Below are 18,157 nucleotides of genomic sequence, written 5' to 3'. Positions count from 1 at the left end.
TGTCACGCAGCATCTTCAATTGTGATTTGTGATGCAATTATCCATCCAGCTCTTAACTGCGGCGGCGAATTCTGACGAGCAGCGACTTTGGCCGTTTTCGATAGTTTCCATCTACGGTGATTCGGACCCAAGGGTTGTCTACATCACCGCAAACTTTACTTTCATGAGCCGGGGCTTTGAAGTCATCGAGACGGTGACAGACCCCTTCTAAAAGAAGCGAGCATAATTCGCAGCCGAGCTTTATCGACCTTATTCGTTTTATCACGGTTCCTGAAGATAAGTTCAAGCCATTGACTGACATGGTAACATTTTGCGGAACATCCGATTTGAGCATTTTGTGTGTTGTAATAGCCTTTTTATCAGCCTATGGAGAGTTTTTAGTTGGCATCATCATACTAGTCAATTTGGTCTGTAGGTATTTCCCATATATTCTCCGAGAGGGTGACTGGATAACTATGAGTAGCCGCGACAACTAGTACGTATGATACAACATGGCTACCTATAATCTATCTTTTGAGAAAATATTCCATTATTCATTCTTGTCATGAATACTGTTCTTTGCTTCTGTCAACGGAAAACCTGGATCAGACTCAGGCAAGCCATTGAATAATAAGGTGGCATTTTGCGGCGAAATAGACTCAATTCATAGGAGTGTGTGGCATCTTTATTCTACTCACTTGAGTTCGTTGGGATATACCATATGCCTAATGAGAGAGCGACTGGAAAATTGTGAGCAACGACAATTCATGTTAGTGCGGATATTATTAACGGCATACCTACCTACGTATCCATCTCCTAAGAAAATGGTTCTTTGTTCAAAGTGATCACGAGCAATTGAATACGTCAATGGAAAACAAAAGATTACTCCACAGTAATAACGTGTCCTTGGTATTGAATTTAAATATATGGGAATAAGAGGCTTGCTTGAAAGCCATGCATTAAATCATTTAAAATCAGGAGCATCGACGTTCGAAAACGCTTCACAATCATCCAAACCCAAAGCCAGAATCCCCCTAACCGCCCGACTATAGCAGTAAAATCATTAAACACCCTTTTGCCTATGTACATACACATGTTTGTTTATACATCCACGTGCTTGTTGGCACCAACGACGACATCCTCGATTGTCTCGTCACTGAACTTCAGATCCTCTTCAATCGAAACGTGGTCCTTGATCTTCAAGAAGACAACGGGTGCGGCCAGGATCAGGGATCCGGCGAGTACACCCCAGGTGGCGCCAAACATGGTGTTGTAAGGAGTGTTGATAGCGTCGAGACGCCAGAAGATGGCAGCACCAGCGGATTGGAAACCCTTGTAGAAACCTATCCAGATTTTGTCAGTAAATGGATCGACCAAAGTGTTCAATGAGGGTGTATTAGAGAACAAAACTTACCAGCCAAGTTGGCAGCCCTGCGGCCAGAGTTGGACAATGATCCCATCCACCAGTAGATGTTGGTCTGCCAGATGGCATCGTAGAATCCATAGAAGAAGTACAGGAACATGGGTCCAATGAAGAGGTGGCCACCATCGGTCCAGTCAACCTTGTTTGGCTCGTAGTTGGCCTGCGACACCACGTCACGAGTGGGCTGCATCTTCTGCCAAGCATAACCACCGCCCCAGATGACAAAGGTGAGGAAGAAGAGGAAGGCGAAGGACAGCTTGGCGCGCATGGCACGGCCAATACCAGTGTAATCCAGAGCGTAGCCGTTGATGACAGCGCCGATGATCTGGGCGAGCCAGTACAGCAGGTTGTTGAGGGATCGAGTACGGATGTTGAAAGCAGCAGCGTTCATGTCGTTGTTCTGGTAGGTGTAGAAGATGTTGGAGGCGAAGAACATGGGGAACAGAAGAAGAACCCAGGGAGAGCCGGAGATAGTCTGCCACAGACCAAGGAACTCAGACTGCCACGAAGGGTTCTTCATCAGGACAACCTTGGTGCCATCCTCACGAATGACCTTGTCGGCATCCAGCAAGAAGAAGGCAACAATCAAACCGAGGAACATGAGAACAATGAAGGCAGCATAGGTGCCATCGCTGACAGTACCGGTGTGGTTCTGAATGTTCTGAGCCAGGGGAATCTATAATCGGGAAAAGTCAGCAATCAGTCATGTGTGAAAATGAGCGTTCAAATTCAAAGTCTGAGGCCCATTATGAGAGAAAAGAAAAAAAAGAAAACGTACCAGAGAGCCGATGACGGCACCCAGATTGAAAATAATCCAGAAGGTAGAAATGTATCGACCCTTCTTGTTCTCGGGAGGATAGGCCATCATGACAGCACCCTGAGCAGTCCAGAGCAGACCGGCGCACACACCAAGGAAAGCACCAGCAAAGATGACGAAGCCAATGTTCTTGTTGTGGTTGTAGCTGAGGAAAGAGGCGCTGTAGATGCAGTAACCAAGACCACCGATTCCAATGGTGAGACGGAGACCGAGACGGTTGGCAAAGGTGCCAGAGAAGAAACCAACGACGGCAAAGGTAGAGTACAGAGCGACGGAAGAGTGGTCCTGGGCCTTGGGGTCGACTTGACCACCACCTCCCAGACCGCTCAGAGAGTTGTACATGCCGGGGCAGAGGAAACACACCAGGGCAACCAGCAACAGCTGGACTCTGGGTGAGGCGTAGTAGACCTCACGGCCAAAGAGCTTGTAGCCCTTGTAGATCCATCCATTGGGTCGGTCAACGAACTCGTTCTGGGCAGAGGCGTATTCGTCGACGGGAGCCACCTGGGGGGTGGCTTCCACGGCGTGCTTCTCCTCATCAGCCATGGCGAAGAAGAGAGGCGCAGGCCTTTTCTGGTTGCTTATAAGCCTGAAGGGACGGTTTCTCTGTCGAGGATATCAACGCTCGGCAGTAAGCAGAGCGTATCTGTCTTGGGTTGGCGGAGCTGCGCACGCAAGTTCCAACGGGAAGTAGCCGAAGCCGTGGAACAAGATTGGGGAGCGGACAGTGAAAAAAAGAAAAGCTCAAGAGAGGATCCAGAGAGGAATCTGGGGGACCTGATGATATATGAATTGTCGTGGCGCAGATCTGACGGGTCCAGCGCTTTTGGAGGGTAGTATCGGCAGGGCTACCCCATCCCGCAATTGCTTCCAGGGGATGGAACGACCAAAGGGCCACGGTCAAGGTTGCTTGACTTTTAGCACCAGACTAGCTCTCCAGCAACCACTTTCTATTATGGTGCTGTGGATGGACGGATGAGCGGCGAGGGGACCAGGTATCGGTGCGGAGACTGAGCTGGGGGGGGGCCGACTGGACGATGGACCGCAAAGTCACACCACAATCATCAGCATGCGCAGCGGTACCTCGACGTTGGAGGCGATTGCTGTACGAGAAAGGAGTCGAGAAGGATGCCGCCAAACGGTGCCTAGCCTCGTGCAAGCAGAGTGCATACAACGTGGATCCCGGGGCGTTGGTAGCAGCCAAGAGCAATGCGCCAAAGCCTGCGCCGGACGAGCGAGGGCCTAGTTGGCCAAGCTAAATGTTAATGAGAACGGCAATGCGACCTTGGAGGCTGGGCAGGGGTTGCTGTTGGCCCAGCGCAGGCTGAGAGTAACGGGGTGGATCAGGAAGAAAGGTTGCATCAACAGGCTACGTGACAATCGGGCATGTGGGAAGGGCGCTGACTAGTGCTCGTACCGGCCGTGCTAGTCCTGCTCGTTGCAGAGGAGACGAGATAGCATTCGCAGCGGCAGAGGAGCGGCTGCTTGGGTCGAGAGCCATGATATGATGGCGGCGGCGGTGGCTTTTTAGGGAACAGAGAAGAGAGGTTCCGTGATGTTTTGCAGCTGGCGGTCACAGGTATGTGCGCACCTGCCATGGCAGCCAACAATTGCCAGAGCAACCAACGAGACATCCCTCCTGCCAGATGCAAGGCGTGGAGTGACAATTACTGGACTGGCATGTGTCTTCTGCTCTTGGCTGACACATACCGGTATCTTTCTGTCATTCACTAATTATAGAATACCATTTCCCGACGTCGGAAGTGATAACGAGATATCAAGATAGAGCATTATCTATCAGGCCTTGACAGCAGATGAAATGGCATGATACCATGCACTGATAGGGAGCAAGTAGCATGCTCCAACACGGCAAGATTGGCGTCTGCCCTCGTATCTCAGGCGGCAGATACAGCAAACAAACAAATAAAAAAGTTTACACCGTCACAAGACAAAAAAACCAGCTAGTGACGAATTGAAACAGTACGTAAAGAATTACAGATTAGAGAGAGAAAAACAGACAATGAGACCAGGGTTCGGGCTTTGGATATTCTTTTTTTGATGAGCGAGGAGCCGTCTGGTGGAGCAGCGCCACTCGGCTAGGCCGCCACAGCACGCGACTGATGAAATGCCAGAGTCGAGATCGCAGTGAATATCAACGAATGGATACTGATAGGTACGAAGTACATGAGATAGCTGAAGGCAGCAGTGAGATGAAAGATGCTGGGTGGTAGATAGGATCGGCATCATCTGTAGGTGCTCGTGGCCATGATACCTAGCAAGCGTCTATGTACCAGTGAGAGATTGGACGGCTCTGTTGGTTTCAACCGCCAGCCAGCATGAAGCAGCAGCACGCACATTGGTCCAGAGGCAAAATGTAACTGAACCCATGTCGCATCCAATATTGCTTTTCCTGCACTAGCAGGTGCAGTAGATGCAGAAAGGCAGGGTCTGAACGAGGGAACAACCTCAACTTGTCTGCGCCGTCCACCGTCTTTGCCCCGCGGCGTGGCTTGTCCCCTTGGGATTTGGAGTAACTACCCTTTTGGTATTTAATTTTTTTTTTTTGGTTTTATATTTCCATTTGTCTTTTTGCGAATGGGTGTGGTGGCGTTCCAGTTTCGGCTGGAGTAAAGCCCGCTGCTGCTTGAGTCGCTCTGCCCGTCCCCCAGATTCTTCCCCATGTCCAATTAGCAGCTGCTTTTCCTCTGCCTTTTTACTACTACTCGCTTGTCAATTCTCACCTTTGGCTTCTGCCAAGCATCATGTACTTGTGAGAAAAAGAAAAGGAATCGACAGCGAAGAGGCCATCCCTGGCCATCTCACAGGCCGGCCACGCTACATCACCCTTCCCTCCTACCCGTATCGGACAAGGCTGGGTCCTCGTATCTCACCTGCCATCGTAAGCTGAGCTGGGGGAAATGAAGACGCTGATGTTTAGCGAAGAAGAGCGCTGTAACTCTTACCTGCTATCCTCTCCCCCCCTGCCTCATCACCAAAACGAACCTGTCAGCTCGCGGATGAAGGCCCGAATGGCCCTGCTGCTGGTTGGCCGCCTTTAGGGATTTGGTCCAGATCGAGGCGCGCCGCCACCGCCCCTCGCAAATGCAAAAACGAGCATTAGCCTTCAGCAGAGCAACGCGCTGACTGGCCGCCTGCAACCCCTGGGCGATGTTCGCAATGGCCTAATCAGCAGCCGATGCCGCGACTCTGCGCCGCTCCATGAGGAGGGAAAAAGGTCCGGGGCGGGGCGCGCTTCGGCATGGGGGCCAGCTAGAAAGTAGCGAGCGGTGCTAGCACAAATTGCGGTAGCCACATGATGAGGATAAGAGGCTGCAGGCTGATTCATGGAACAACAAGATGCACGGCCGCTTCATCTTCGGTTATCGGGCTTTGTGTATGGATGATGGCAAGCATTGATTGACTGATTCCGTCCAGCAGGATCCGGTAGTTGTATGGAGCACGAGGCTCGTGTTTGGGCACATACGAGGACAGCGCATGACGTGGTACACCCGGACGCAGCAGGATAGACGCCACAACAGCGCACACAACAGCATACCTACACAACAGCACACACAGCATCCCACAGCCATGTACGAGCACCATGCACGCGATACGATACGATACGAGCCACTGCCAAAACTGCACCAGAGCCAAATCCTTCCCTGGGCGCTTCTCGATCGCACCAACAAACGCCGGCTCTGGGGCCAAGCCATAAAACGGGTCACCCGCCTGCGAGAAGCCGAAGCGCCACAGCTCCTCTGGCTCCAGGAAAAAAGGGAGATCGTTTCCATTTCTTTAAAAGTTCCGCGTTAGGCCTAGGCCACCCATGTAACGTTCCCTCGTCCCGTCCTTTTCGGTACCTATCGATTTCCCTCAAGCCACAAAGGCACAGAGAGAGAGTCATGGGCGGCTGACTAACTATGACCGTAACTTATCTCGACCTCTTCCCCCATGATCCCGTAATTTTAGCATTTTGAGATCTTGGGAATCGACTCATATTTTTCAGCTCGGCCATCAATCAGGACGCTAGAAGCTGGCCTTGATACTGACGCTAACATTCACGCCAGCAGTATAGTATCAGGAGCCGTAGTCCAGGGCATTCTGCCAAGAGAGGATACATGCCAATCACTTCAATTATTAGCTGATGGCCGTTGGGCATCGCTGCACTGGCTCGTGACATTGATCCAAATGCTAACCCGAGGCCTGGGGCCGTCAAAAGGATGCGCGGGCCTCCACACTCCAATGCCTATCGCGGGGCCCCAGCTATATTCTCCCCAGATGCACTTGTTGCACATAAGGGCAATTAGTACAAGTAGGTAACCAATTATATGGTGCGCACAGTGAAGGGCAACAAGAAACACAGCGACTTCTTTTTGCACAACAATGCTCTATATGTGCTCCAGAAATAGTTCATCAACACTATTCTCTTGCCCGTTCCTCTCGTAAGCACTCTCGCCTCCCATCATGCGTTAACGAGTTCCCTTATCCGACTAGCCGTGAGATGCTCTGCTGCAGTCCCCAGCCAAGTCCCCTACACCGGCGATCCCTTTAATCTTTCTTTCTTGTGCTACCCCCTCACCAAAAAGCGCTGCATCCCCGAGCGAGAGCCAGGGAGCTGCATCCTACGAGGCCATACAAGCTTCAAACTGCACGCGCTATCCGTTATCAATGTCGTGGTGTGGTTCACGGCTTAATATATTGGCTAGCACTACTGTATGAAGTCCACACCCTCCTCTCCCCATGCCGTCAACCAGTAGAAGAGCACCAAAGCCCAAAACACAGCGAGATAGGCGAAAACAAAAGTAGTCACTCGCTCTCATAACGGAGTCCTCGGTTCCCGTACTCTAGTACATACATCAAAACGGTACACAGCCCGTCCTATCGCTCCAGAAAAGAAATGTTACATTCGCCTGGCAAAGAAACTAAAACGGAGTCGCGAGGCGTATTATCGGTACGCTCATTACGTACGCGCTAATAGGTACCGCATGCTACCAGCCAATCTCCAAAAAGCCATTTCCACCATTTGTAGCTAGCTGTGTCTTCATGCTTTTGTTTGGTATTATAGAGACCTACATCATCCTATTCAGAGAAACTGCAGACATCTCCGTACACAAAGTTCAAAACTTACCCATTCAATAAGCATTCTTTAGGTAGTACCGAGTTATTCCAGCTCAACTCACCTTATCAAACCTCGGCAGTTTCCTAAAAATCATCTCCATATCAATAGCATATCCACACTCCCCGTCCGTTCTACTGTACTTATCAAGTCCTCTCGCAAAGCAACAATCCCAGGTTCCACCAACCAATCGAGCATGTTACCTACCCACCTCCCAATAGTCCAAATCTAAAGGAGCTCATCTCACAACGTTGGATTCCATTTCCCCGGCGTCTACTTACTGTACCTACAGCCCATGCTTGAGCCTACCTAGGTAGCTAGCCAAGCCATCTGGCATGCCTCCATCTTCATCTCCATCTACTTGTAGTGCATCTCCGTTCCATCCCTCCATCTTCAACATACATGGCTAGGCATGTGTCAGTATAGATTTTCCGCGTCTGCCACGTGTACGGGGTTACATCTTTCATACGCATCGCCATCTCGGCCCATCTCAGCCATGACTAGGCGCCGATGATTATCGAGCTAGTAGTTTTCAAGTTTAAACGCGAACCATGAGAACATCTCTTACTGTACGCTTCTGCCAACTGCATTTTTCTCCTTTCGTTTTAATGGAAATTGAGTCAATTCAAATTTTCCTTCTTCTCCTTCTACCTGGTTTAATTTGCCATCTGATACAGATTTTAACTCCATGTAATACACAAACTCCTCTTTTGCTATGCCCTCCAACCCATCTCATCCGATCATGACGCCGTTCCAGATCCGCTTAAGCATGTTCGCGTTTTGCACTTCTTCCCAGCAAATTGATAAAAAAAAAAAAAGGACAGATCATGTATCATCTCATTCAATCGGATTTGCTCCAAAATTAGGCCCTTTTGTGTTCCAACGCCCATGTACCCGAAAGAAGACTAAAAACCAGAGTTACCAACGCCGTTACCTTCCACCTCCTGACGAACGAACGAATGAATAAGAAAGAAAATGAAAGAAATATCATGTGGTGAGGCATCAAAACGAAGCAACGCATCCCCTGAGCTCTCTTATATTCAACAAACCTCTTTCCTAGAGGTGTTTGAAAAATAACGTGGGCAGTCTCATTGCAGAAAACTTGAAACGACGCTCTTGTTAGCATCACAAGAGTCTTTCTCCAATGCCAATCTGCAAGGAAAATGCCATCATTCTGATCCGCGGCGCTCTCAGTACCGTCTCGATGTAACGGTATGGTGCCTCGCGTTTCACGCTTCGACATAAAAAGGTAACCAGAAAACAATGCCGGGGTATCGAAATCAAAAGTAGATAGCAATGTGTATGTGGATGCCAGTACGTAGAATTCCAAGAGTTTCATCTGCGGGTGGAAAGGGAGATATGAAAACAGCACAAATTTAGCTGTCTTTAAGCTTGTGGTGTTGAGTTTTGTCCAACTCGATCACGCGTAATCCAACCGAAAATATCCGGTCGGCCTGCCGCTGACGCCGTTGCCGTTGCCGGCGACTCAGCAGTCTCTCGCTTCGTCATGGATTCGCGAGGTTCAAGCAAGAGACTCTTCCGATAGTATGCTACTTGGACGTTCCCCTGGCTTGTTTCACGGATTTGCTGGAACTGTGCTGATAACCAGTCCTGCATATCAGGCAGCTCCGTTAGCCTGTATGGTATTTGGAAACGTTGGAGTTCGCCAATGATCTTGGCCGTCTTTGTATGCTTGTCGAAGTTGACGACTGTCAAGCCGCCTGCGCCATCTACTTCAGATTCGCTTCCCAGAGATACACGCTTCGTTGACGGGTTGCCGATATCAACAAAAGTCAAATCGGTAAGATACATGCCAAGGAAAGGCAGGCAGGGAGGGACGTGGTCGTGTACTTTTGTGCGAAGAACTTTGTTGTTTTGCGCTGGCTCAACAATCTCCTGCAGGTTGCGGAGCGCTTCTTTACGCTTCTGTGATATTGCGTCCCAAGTCTTACGCAGACGAGTGATGGTGCTGCTGTTAAGGGAGCAGATGATAGCCATCAGGCCATCGTAGTTGTGGAGCTCCAAGAATGACAATGCAATTTTGATCCACTGCTTGATGACGGCGGCGCGCTTTTTGAGCTCTGAATGCTGAAGTATTGTTTCAGCAACCATATTCGATAGGTCGGTCGATAGAGCAGACATGGCCTTGACGTTTGGGGCATCTGCTCCGCCCTTCTTCATCCACTGGGAGGCCAGAAGCTCTTCGGGCAAGATGGAACAAAAGATGTTCATCTGCTTGACGGTCAGTTGGCGGGCAAGTTCTAGCGGGTCAAAGTCTAGTATTGTAGGTGAGGCGCCGCCGGCTTTGAAGGACTGCAGTGCGCTCTGTTGGCCCTTGGAGATGATGGAAGAGGGAAGAGGAAGATCCGCCGGCACGTATTGGCCAATGGCCGTGTTGGTCTTGCCCATAGAAGAGACAAGCCGAGGCACCAGCGCTCCTTCATTAGACACACGAGTCGTCAGTTCCAGCAGCCGAGATCCCGCAGACGGTAATGTAGCGTTAAGTCGGGTCTCAGCAAAGGGGATAATGAGCTTCAATGCATCCCGGTCGGTCTGGTCTCGCCAGTGAGACTCAAGCCAGCCCTTGAAAGCATTATATACCCGCAAGCGAATTGGGCCCGAGGTTTGTGGCGATTCTTCCGCGTATTCATATCGGTCTATGAGTGCCTCTGTCAACTGTATGGGGGTGGCAAACAGTCTAAACGTCAGGTAAAACGTTGAGACAAAGGTAGCATCGGGAGTAGCTTCGTGAGTGGTCAAACGCTCAACCAATGCTGCAAGTGAGCCACCAGTCACCTGGCCTTCTTTGTTGAATACTAGTTCATGTGCGAATGTCTTCATCAGCAACTTGGATTCGACATCGTCAACTTCTTCGGTATGAGTGGAGCTTCCAGCAGCGCTCAGCTCGGATAAAGAGGGCTGGTTACGGGGAACCAGCGTCTGGTCAGGGGTAGTGGCTCGCGTTGAGCTCTGAGATACGATGCTGACTTCCGAGTCTCTACTCAGATATGTTGTGCTGCTTCCAGCGCTGGAGCCAGCCATGCTATCAAAGGACGAATGAAGGTCCTGTTCGCGAGCAGAGCTATTGTCGGTCGTCTCTGGGGGTATTGAGGTGGTGGTAAGTTTCGGAAGAGGCGGGAGTGTTCGACCAACTGATGTAGCGGAGGAGGCTGGACTTGATACGGCTTCTCTCACTACTGATGATGGCCGAGAGGTTTTGGGAGTAGTAGCAGGTGGCGTAGACTCTTCGTCAGGCTGGCTTCCGGGGACACGAGGTAGAGGCTTGTCAAGAGCCACGACACTTGGCCGCCTGGCAGGGGAGCTTGCCGATGTGACGACACTGGCAGCTTCAGATCTCTCTGCCACTGATGGCGTCCTTGATCTAGTTGCAGTGACATCTAAAACAATTAAATCCAAAGGCAGGGCATTTCCAACAGACTCGAGTTCGAAATCTCCGGACCTCTCGATGACACCTTTTGTCAAGGCGACGCACTCTCCGGCCGCTCTCACACAGCTTGTGGCGGAATTTAGCATGATGGTATTATCCTGGGGCATAATGATGTCTGCCCCTTCCGTTTCCGCATTCGCCAAAGTATCCCGCGCGGCGCACACCAGGTCTTGAATACGATCCAGGAGAGCATCCCTTGATGAAATCAAGGCTTTGATCATAGAACTGCTTTGCGTACTAACTGCATCAACAATAGCCATAAGCTCTCCTCCAGAAATCGCAGACTGCTTAATGGCTATTGCAAGCTCATTGCGCGATTGTGACTGTAGATGCAGGCGGCCGATGAAAGATCCAAGGTGCGAAAGAAATTTATCGTGACTTTTGCTAAGACGCTCTGACACTAGATGGTGAGGACGAGATAGCGGAGATGGACCAGCCAGTGATAGTCGATGGGCCATGTTTGCGGAAAGGCGATTCACGTGTGTCATGCTTGTTTGGGAATGTCGATTTGAATGGGTGCCAGCTGGTGCGTTCAAGGACGATAATCGCTTGCTCCAGCGGTTGGGCTGAACCGGATGCGCAACAACAGCATTGGTCTCTTCGGAAGCAAGAGAAGCCTCGTCGCCAGCTGTGGCAGCAGCAGAAACACGGTCATCCGGAACTGCCTGCGTCTGTTCGACAAACGCGCCTCGGTCTGCAGGGGGTGTAGGGGGGAACACACGGCTCTTCGATTACGGGAGGCATTGTATTAATGATGTGTGAGGATGAGTGGGCTCGCTTATCATCATCTAGAACATCGAGGAATCGTACTCCCTTGGTGACGACTTTGAATGCCTTTAATATCATTTGGTCCACGACGTCGTTCACCTCATCGGGGAACTCGAATGCCACTGTTTGAAGGTCTTGGAGCTGCTTCGCCGTTTTCACAAGTGATGAAAGTTCTGATAGCAGCGATTTGCGGCATCTGCGCAGAGGATCGCATCGCTTGATGAGCATTGATTCACGAGTTAGGCACCGAGTGCGCTCCTATACGGCATGTGTTAGGATTTTCTTTTTGTAGCCAGTTGACTAACAGGATGACTTACCAGCAGATAGCGCACTCCACCGATGAGGCCCTTCATAAACTCTTGGCTCTGAAACATGTGGTCCTCGTCGATTGTTGTTATTCGTAGCAGGTCCCAGAAATTAAGTAGCGCCTTGAGGAGGCTGCGCATTTCCTCCGGCTCGTACGCCTCACAGTAGTTGGTTGGAAGCCAGCCCCTGGCGCCTGATGTTAAGAGCGTTCCGTCTGCCCACCCGTTTGTGTGGATTGAGTGCACCAGAACGACGTCTCCTTCGTCTAGTGGTAGAGTAACGCTAGAATCGGCCATTGCGAGACTCGGGTGAAAAGGATAAAAGGCGCGGAGGAAGTTGTGGAAAACGGGCGGCATATGGGGCGCCGGTACGGAGGAGAGGTCCTCTTGCGAGCCATTGGGGGTGACTGGTGGCGTCATTTGAGAGCGAAGATGTGAGATTTCCAAACTTGATTCGCCTTTGGGAGTTTGGTTGTTTGAGGACGATCCATCGCCGGCCTCTTCAGGTCGAGGTTTTGTGAGATCCAGAGGAGCCACCTGAAGGCTCGCTCGCATACGATTGTCGCTCAGCATTGGGAGGGCCAAGGACACTGGTTGTTGATCAGGTCATCGGATAACAGTCTCTCTGTCTAAGACCCAGCGCTCAACGGCCGGTATCAGATGAAGATGTAAACAAAAGCCGGTTAATATCGGGTTCTGGGGAAAATCACAGCGGATATCCAATAGTAGGGAAGTAGGTGGTGGAGCTGTCTGGGTTGTGTGCCGAGAGAATTAGAAGATTGCAAATTGCAGATTTGGAAATGGTCCAGACTAGTCGCCTTGTAGATGTCGTTGGTTTGGTGTTTGATGCAAGGCTGTGCTGAGAAGAAGCTGGAAAGAGACGTGGTCGTGACGAGGCTCAGGAGCGACGAGCTGGTGGCGCAGGGGAGCTCCTGAAGTGGCCTTTACTGTGGTATCCGAACGTGATGGATCGAACTGAACTGCGTCATCAGCAAAGTGCACCATGCCTCGGCGATGCTATGTTGTGGCAGGCAGAGCCTGGCCGTGGCTGGAATGAAAGGAGGTCGTGATGGGAGGCGGGGAGCGGAGCCAAGCAGGAATGAACAACACTTCATTCGCCCGGCAGCTTCCGTGACAACACGATGCTGGCGATGGCGGGAATGGCGGAGGCGACCAGCAGCTCCAGGGCCACAGAGCGATCGTGACGCCGCCTTACACAGCAATGCAGCCGTGTATGTTTAGGTGTTTTTTTTTTTGTTCTTTGTTCTTCTGGGGGGGCTCGTGCTGGAGATGGGAGTGCTGGGGAGCTAGCGCAGGGCAGGTGCTATACCACTGGCAGTAAAGAATACGCGGTACATGTACTCACAGACTCAATTGATGGCTGCAGCCAGGCATGGACAGGCCCCAAGCGATATTGCGATGAGAGCCAGTGCGTCTGTCCGCGAACCGATGAGCCGCTGACTCGAGCGGTTCGATGCAGGCAGAATCGAGATCAGAGGCCAGACTTTGGGGAGAATCGGAATGCAGGACTCGCCATGCACTGCGGCGATCCGCGTCGGGTGCGCACGAGCAGGGTTGGCCGTTGCGCAGGGTTCGTGCAGTGGGCGCAATTCAGTGTCTTGGCCCCGTGGCCCAGGCGCTTCCCGGTGTACTTCGTACCTGGGAACGAACTGCTCCCACGTTTTTGCTCCAGGCGACGACGAGAGGCCTGCGGTGGGTTGCTTTTTCTTAATCAAAGTCTGGCGGCCACTCCGTAGCTTGATACAGCAGCCTCTTGTGAGCTCAGCCCTTTTGGCGTTTCCCACCCTTGGATCGCTTCTCTCAAATTTGTCGTCGTGCGTCCGTCCGTCCGTCCGTCTGTCGGTTTGATTTTGCTGATTGCTGAACGCTGATGGTTGCCGCAGCTCCAAGCCAATGTTCGTTTCGTCTTTCGTGCTCAAGCTCAAAGCCACAAAGCAGCGTCCTTTCCAACCAGTGGGCGGCGAACAATATTCGTACAAGTATGTCCAAGTCCACACATGGGTGAGGGAATCGAGAAGAAAGAAAAGCTCAGACAGCCGTCTCTGAGTCTGGCAGCTCCGGGGAGGCAGCTGTTTATTGCTTGGAAAAGCTGGATCGGTGCGTGTCCATCCGAGCAGCTACTACTTTGTTCTACCCACCCAGCATGTTCCGCCTCGCCACCAATCACTCGGCCCCTTTGGCCAGTTCGTCACCTCCAAAGGCGTGTGCTGCCCAACTCGTATCCACGCCCCTAGATGCTGTACATGTTTGATGCTGTCTTCGTCACCAGAGGCTAATGTCCCTTGCCCAGGGTCTCAGAGTGACAGCAGGACGGGCAGCAGCAGCAGACTTGCACTAGATGGCTCGGGGACAAGGAGAACCGCCAGAAGCACACCAAGCGCCTGCGCTAAGAGGTCAATCCGCAGGGGTTTTGATGGACTGCCAAGGACATGAGCAGGGATACATGCAGGGGTTTTGCAGAGGTCTCCTCCAGCATCACAAAGTGGCCCCTGCCCACTCTTGGTCCATGCTCTCAAGCTGTCTGGCATAGCACCAGCAGCAGCATGTCATTGTGCAGTGGCGTCTCCCGAGGCGACGGGAGCAACGGTCAAGCTGAGACGCAAATTGGCCAGTGGAAACATGGCAATGCGCCGCCGCCGCATCATGGGAAACGCTGCTCTCGCAGCTCTGAGTGTATCTCGTTTTGCATCATGTTTGATGTCAGATGAACGCTCAGGCAGCTGGCTACGAGAGCTTTTAGAGTTCGCCTTATTATGCTCCCTACTCCACACGAGCGCCCCGACTCCAGGGCGCAATCATAGACACAGATGACCACCTAAGGAACCTTACTCTGAATTGCGCCACAATAAATCCAATGGTGGTGTCAAACCATGGAGTCAATTGCTATGCTGCAGGGAGACATCGGTCAAGCCCCTAGGTATTGACCACCATTGTAAATCTTTTAGTGCTCTTACTTCAACTTTTCGTTGAAAACAGCCTTCCTCCCTTTACGATCAATCAGTTTTCTAACCAATTAGAGAAAGAAAGACGCTGTCATTCGGAAGTTGCAGCTCCTGTACGGGGTGCTCTCCTCCTCAAACTAAGGAGTGCGATTTCGTATCGTATTTCAAATTGCTGACCTACCAACAACCACTAGCCATAGGCTGGCAGACCGGGACCCTGTGGGATGTAGCTGATATCGTCTTTTTCAGAAAAGAAAGGAAGGAAAAAAAAAAAGGTTCGTTCATTGACAATGTTGCTATGAGCAGCAGCTGCGTCCAACCACTTGTACTACAATTACAAACCACTAGCAGAAAGCCCTTGCGTTAATAACAGTTAATAACCATCAGATGTCAGCCACCGCTGGGCTACAGCAATTGCGGATAGCAGCAAGTTGCTAGAAGACATTTAGTTCACCAAAAGTCTTGCCTTGCGAGCCATTCTATTCTCAAACGCACGAGGCAGGCCTTTAAAAATTACCCTTAAGAATTCTTTCAGCTAATATTATCTGGTACAGGCACCTAGAAGCATCCCCGTTAGTGCGGGTTTACTTCGAGCCATGACGCCCAAGGCAGACTGAGATCTATACGATATGTCTTACAGCTGTCTCGCTTTTTCCATATCGTGGCGAAAAGGGAGAAGGCATACAATTTTCAAAGACAAAAGAGCATGTACTGTTAGTAATTGGATTACAAGACACCTGATCCATCTGTCAGCCCACAGCTCTGATTTGTGATTTATCGATTTCTGACAAGTGTGCCGCATCCCCATTATTCTAGGTTCAGTAGTGTTGCTCTGCTCTGACACATATCATGATGGTTCTACCAGCTTCATACTACGAGTGCAAGCTGTATGTACAAATACGTCAGTTCTGCCAGAATCTCATTTTTATACCACGCCTAGCAGCACCTCTAGAAAACTTTCGAAATGGTCATTATCCTCATGATCCACGGCTTATCTTTGACACACAATACGAAACATCCATGCTGGAGGGAGTCCGATTAGGGCAAATTATGGCATGGGGTCGATACCAAACATTTACCACTCCGCGCTCGTCTCTTGTTTGGCCTATTGGTAGATCTCTTGGAGGTGACGGCATCGCCTCAGCCTTCCCACTTACCTATTCGTTCGCGATAGCTCTGGCTCCATAACCTTATGACATGCTTTACTTGGTGGGCTAGTAGGCTAGCTGGCTCTCAGGGTCAAATGTCCCTGTGCGCTCCCCTTTCCTATTCCGATTTCTCTATCAAGGCCATTTCCGGCCTTGGGTTTGCCTTAACCCATTGTGGCCATTCAGAGTCACAGAGTCAACAGCCACCCTGCTTGAATTCACGACCCCCTGCTTCTTGGCGGGTCAGACCCATCGTTCAGAAGCGAGCAGTTCAAGGGTCAAATCAGAAGCACTAACGTCTCAGCATTTTCCTATGCTACAGTACTATGGCGCCTAGTAGCGCTCCCCAATCTCATCCACGTGCCGGACTCGTGGAAGCAACGAGAATCAGTTTGTTGATAACTTTTTCCCCTTGAACGCAACATACGTCTATACTAATCTGATGAATGAGTCAGTGTCTTTGGCATAAACTATCGCCACCCAATCGGACAGCAGTATACCATAGCGCAGTTGTCACCAAAGCTCAGTCCTCACCCAAATTCCCAATAAGGCTCTCCTTCTTCCTTCCCCGTAGTCCATAAATAGGCAGGCAAGGAAGGTAGGTATACCATGCAGCTTCCCGTGTTAAGATGACATGCCCCGTATTCTATACTCGTGGGGTACGGGATATCATTTGCATAGGACTACACGTGCGTACCATGGGCTAGGATGCCCCAATATCTGCTAAATGAGGCGGCGTGAATGATGCATCAATGACATTTGGCAGCTTATCGTCATCTTACAGCTGCTACTACATAGAAGGCGTACACGATTGCCTACCGTAAGAGCCAGCTAGTTTGGCGGACACCATACGCTATTTCCAGACTAGACCATGGACTGACCAAATAATCACAGCCTGCCTATACGAATCATGGCAACCGACAACGCTGTCTTTGCCATTGGCATTCCGAACGTCAAGCGCCGGCTTTGGTTTACGATTGACCGGAAATATCCGTCTCGACTGTGGACTGATCCCACGAGCTACCGGCAGTACATGAATGTCAGCCAACTCCCGTCCCAGATCTACGGAGAGCCAGGCTGCCAGGTCCGCTGCTGAGCCGCCGCTCAAGTGCGGAGCTCATAGGCGAGAGCTCCAGGCACTATTGTTACTATCACGTCTATGGCGTAGCGCGTGAGAGCGGCATCGGACATAACGAAGCCGCCCAAGAATGCTTCTCTAGCTTCACCCAGCTTCAATCTCTCAAGCACCACCAACATTAAGCAGTTGTGGTTATGGTAAGCCATCGCTAATATGACCAATGTCACATTGACGTTATTGCGCCTTGGATTACGGGTAAGAATTAGCGGGCAGTTGATATTAGCGGGCAGCTCTAATTTAGAATAGGTACTGTGAGCTTGCATGCTTCTAGCATTGGTATATGCTGGGTATAGAGGATCAACACTGCACATCAGGCAGCAAGTCCTGAAGAATAAAGTGAAACATGGTAGACATCCTGAGCCTGAGGAAGGGCCGAGAAGCTCTGGTCGCAATGCTAACTGTAGATTATGACGATCAGGTCCAGGGCATTGCGCCGGATAGTCATGTGAAGCTAGGATCAACAGTTCAACGCACTAGATCAATCCTCGATGGCATACTATGTATGTACATCTACCAGTTCATTCTACATTCGAGGCTCATTCTTCTAAGTAGCATTGCATGCTACATATGAGAAGTTATCAGAAGCGACAGAGACAATGAATGGCTGGGAAGCATCCACAGGGCAGCGAAATTGAGTGGACTACGAAAGCTGAGCCCAGCCAGACAACCTCCGATGTGCTTGCAAGATTGACTTGCGGTACCTACGTCTTTATTATGACACACTCAATACCGGGCTAGAATTGATTTATATTCATTCGGCCAACAATAATTATCTGCTACCTGTTATACCCGGCTGTATGCTAACTTGCGACATTAGTCTAGTCGATTGAGGCAACGTCTCTCAAACGCTAGATTCGAACCACGCGGGATAAGAAGCTGAATTTTGAAATGATGCCTGCAGTAATATGGGAAATAGGAGACCGCGGACCATAACGGGCCATACGGATTGCGTTCCGTCCAAGATATTAAGCGACAAGCTTGGACTGGCGCCTTCAGGTGGCGTTGTTTAGTGCTGTCGAAGTTGAGGGTCTGGCGTTGCTACCCTGCTTGTC

The 18,157-nt window shown here is 50.7% G+C and overlaps 4 protein-coding genes across 4 annotated transcripts; 1 reads left to right on the top strand and 3 right to left on the bottom strand.

The window, feature by feature from the left end:
• Positions 1–314: 314 nt before the first annotated feature.
• On the bottom strand, positions 315–3,702 carry TrAtP1_003801 (uncharacterized protein). Its single transcript, XM_014088177.2, has 4 exons — positions 2,181–3,702; positions 1,394–2,078; positions 781–1,322; positions 315–719 (listed from the first exon to the last, which is right to left on the bottom strand). Exons 1-3 carry the CDS (start codon positions 2,763–2,765, stop codon positions 1,081–1,083), a joined length of 1,512 nt encoding a protein of 503 aa, XP_013943652.1. The 5' UTR covers positions 2,766–3,702; the 3' UTR covers positions 315–719; positions 781–1,080.
• Positions 3,703–8,721: 5,019 nt separating this feature from the next.
• TrAtP1_003800 (uncharacterized protein) lies at positions 8,722–11,271 on the bottom strand (the record flags this gene model as incomplete). The annotated part of the gene is made up of 1 exon (XM_066112040.1): positions 8,722–11,271. The coding sequence occupies one exon, from the start codon at positions 11,269–11,271 to the stop codon at positions 8,722–8,724; it is 2,550 nt and encodes an 849-aa protein (XP_065968122.1).
• Positions 11,272–11,434: 163 nt separating this feature from the next.
• Positions 11,435–12,429, bottom strand: TrAtP1_003799 (uncharacterized protein; the record flags this gene model as incomplete). The annotated part of the gene is made up of 2 exons (XM_014088175.2): positions 11,435–11,809; positions 11,869–12,429. The coding sequence occupies 2 exons, from the start codon at positions 12,427–12,429 to the stop codon at positions 11,435–11,437; spliced, it is 936 nt and encodes a 311-aa protein (XP_013943650.2).
• A 4,290-nt stretch (positions 12,430–16,719) lies between these two features.
• TrAtP1_003798 (uncharacterized protein) lies at positions 16,720–17,063 on the top strand (the record flags this gene model as incomplete). Its single annotated transcript, XM_066112039.1, has 2 exons — positions 16,720–16,787; positions 16,862–17,063. The coding sequence occupies 2 exons, from the start codon at positions 16,720–16,722 to the stop codon at positions 17,061–17,063; spliced, it is 270 nt and encodes an 89-aa protein (XP_065968121.1).
• Between the last annotated feature and the right edge of the window lie 1,094 nt (positions 17,064–18,157).

This window comes from Trichoderma atroviride, chromosome 2, assembly GCF_020647795.1.
Source record: "Trichoderma atroviride chromosome 2, complete sequence".
Lineage (NCBI taxonomy): Eukaryota > Fungi > Ascomycota > Sordariomycetes > Hypocreales > Hypocreaceae > Trichoderma > Trichoderma atroviride.
The sequence above is the reverse complement of the archived record's forward strand: the minus strand, read 5'-3'. Positions and strand labels throughout refer to the sequence as shown.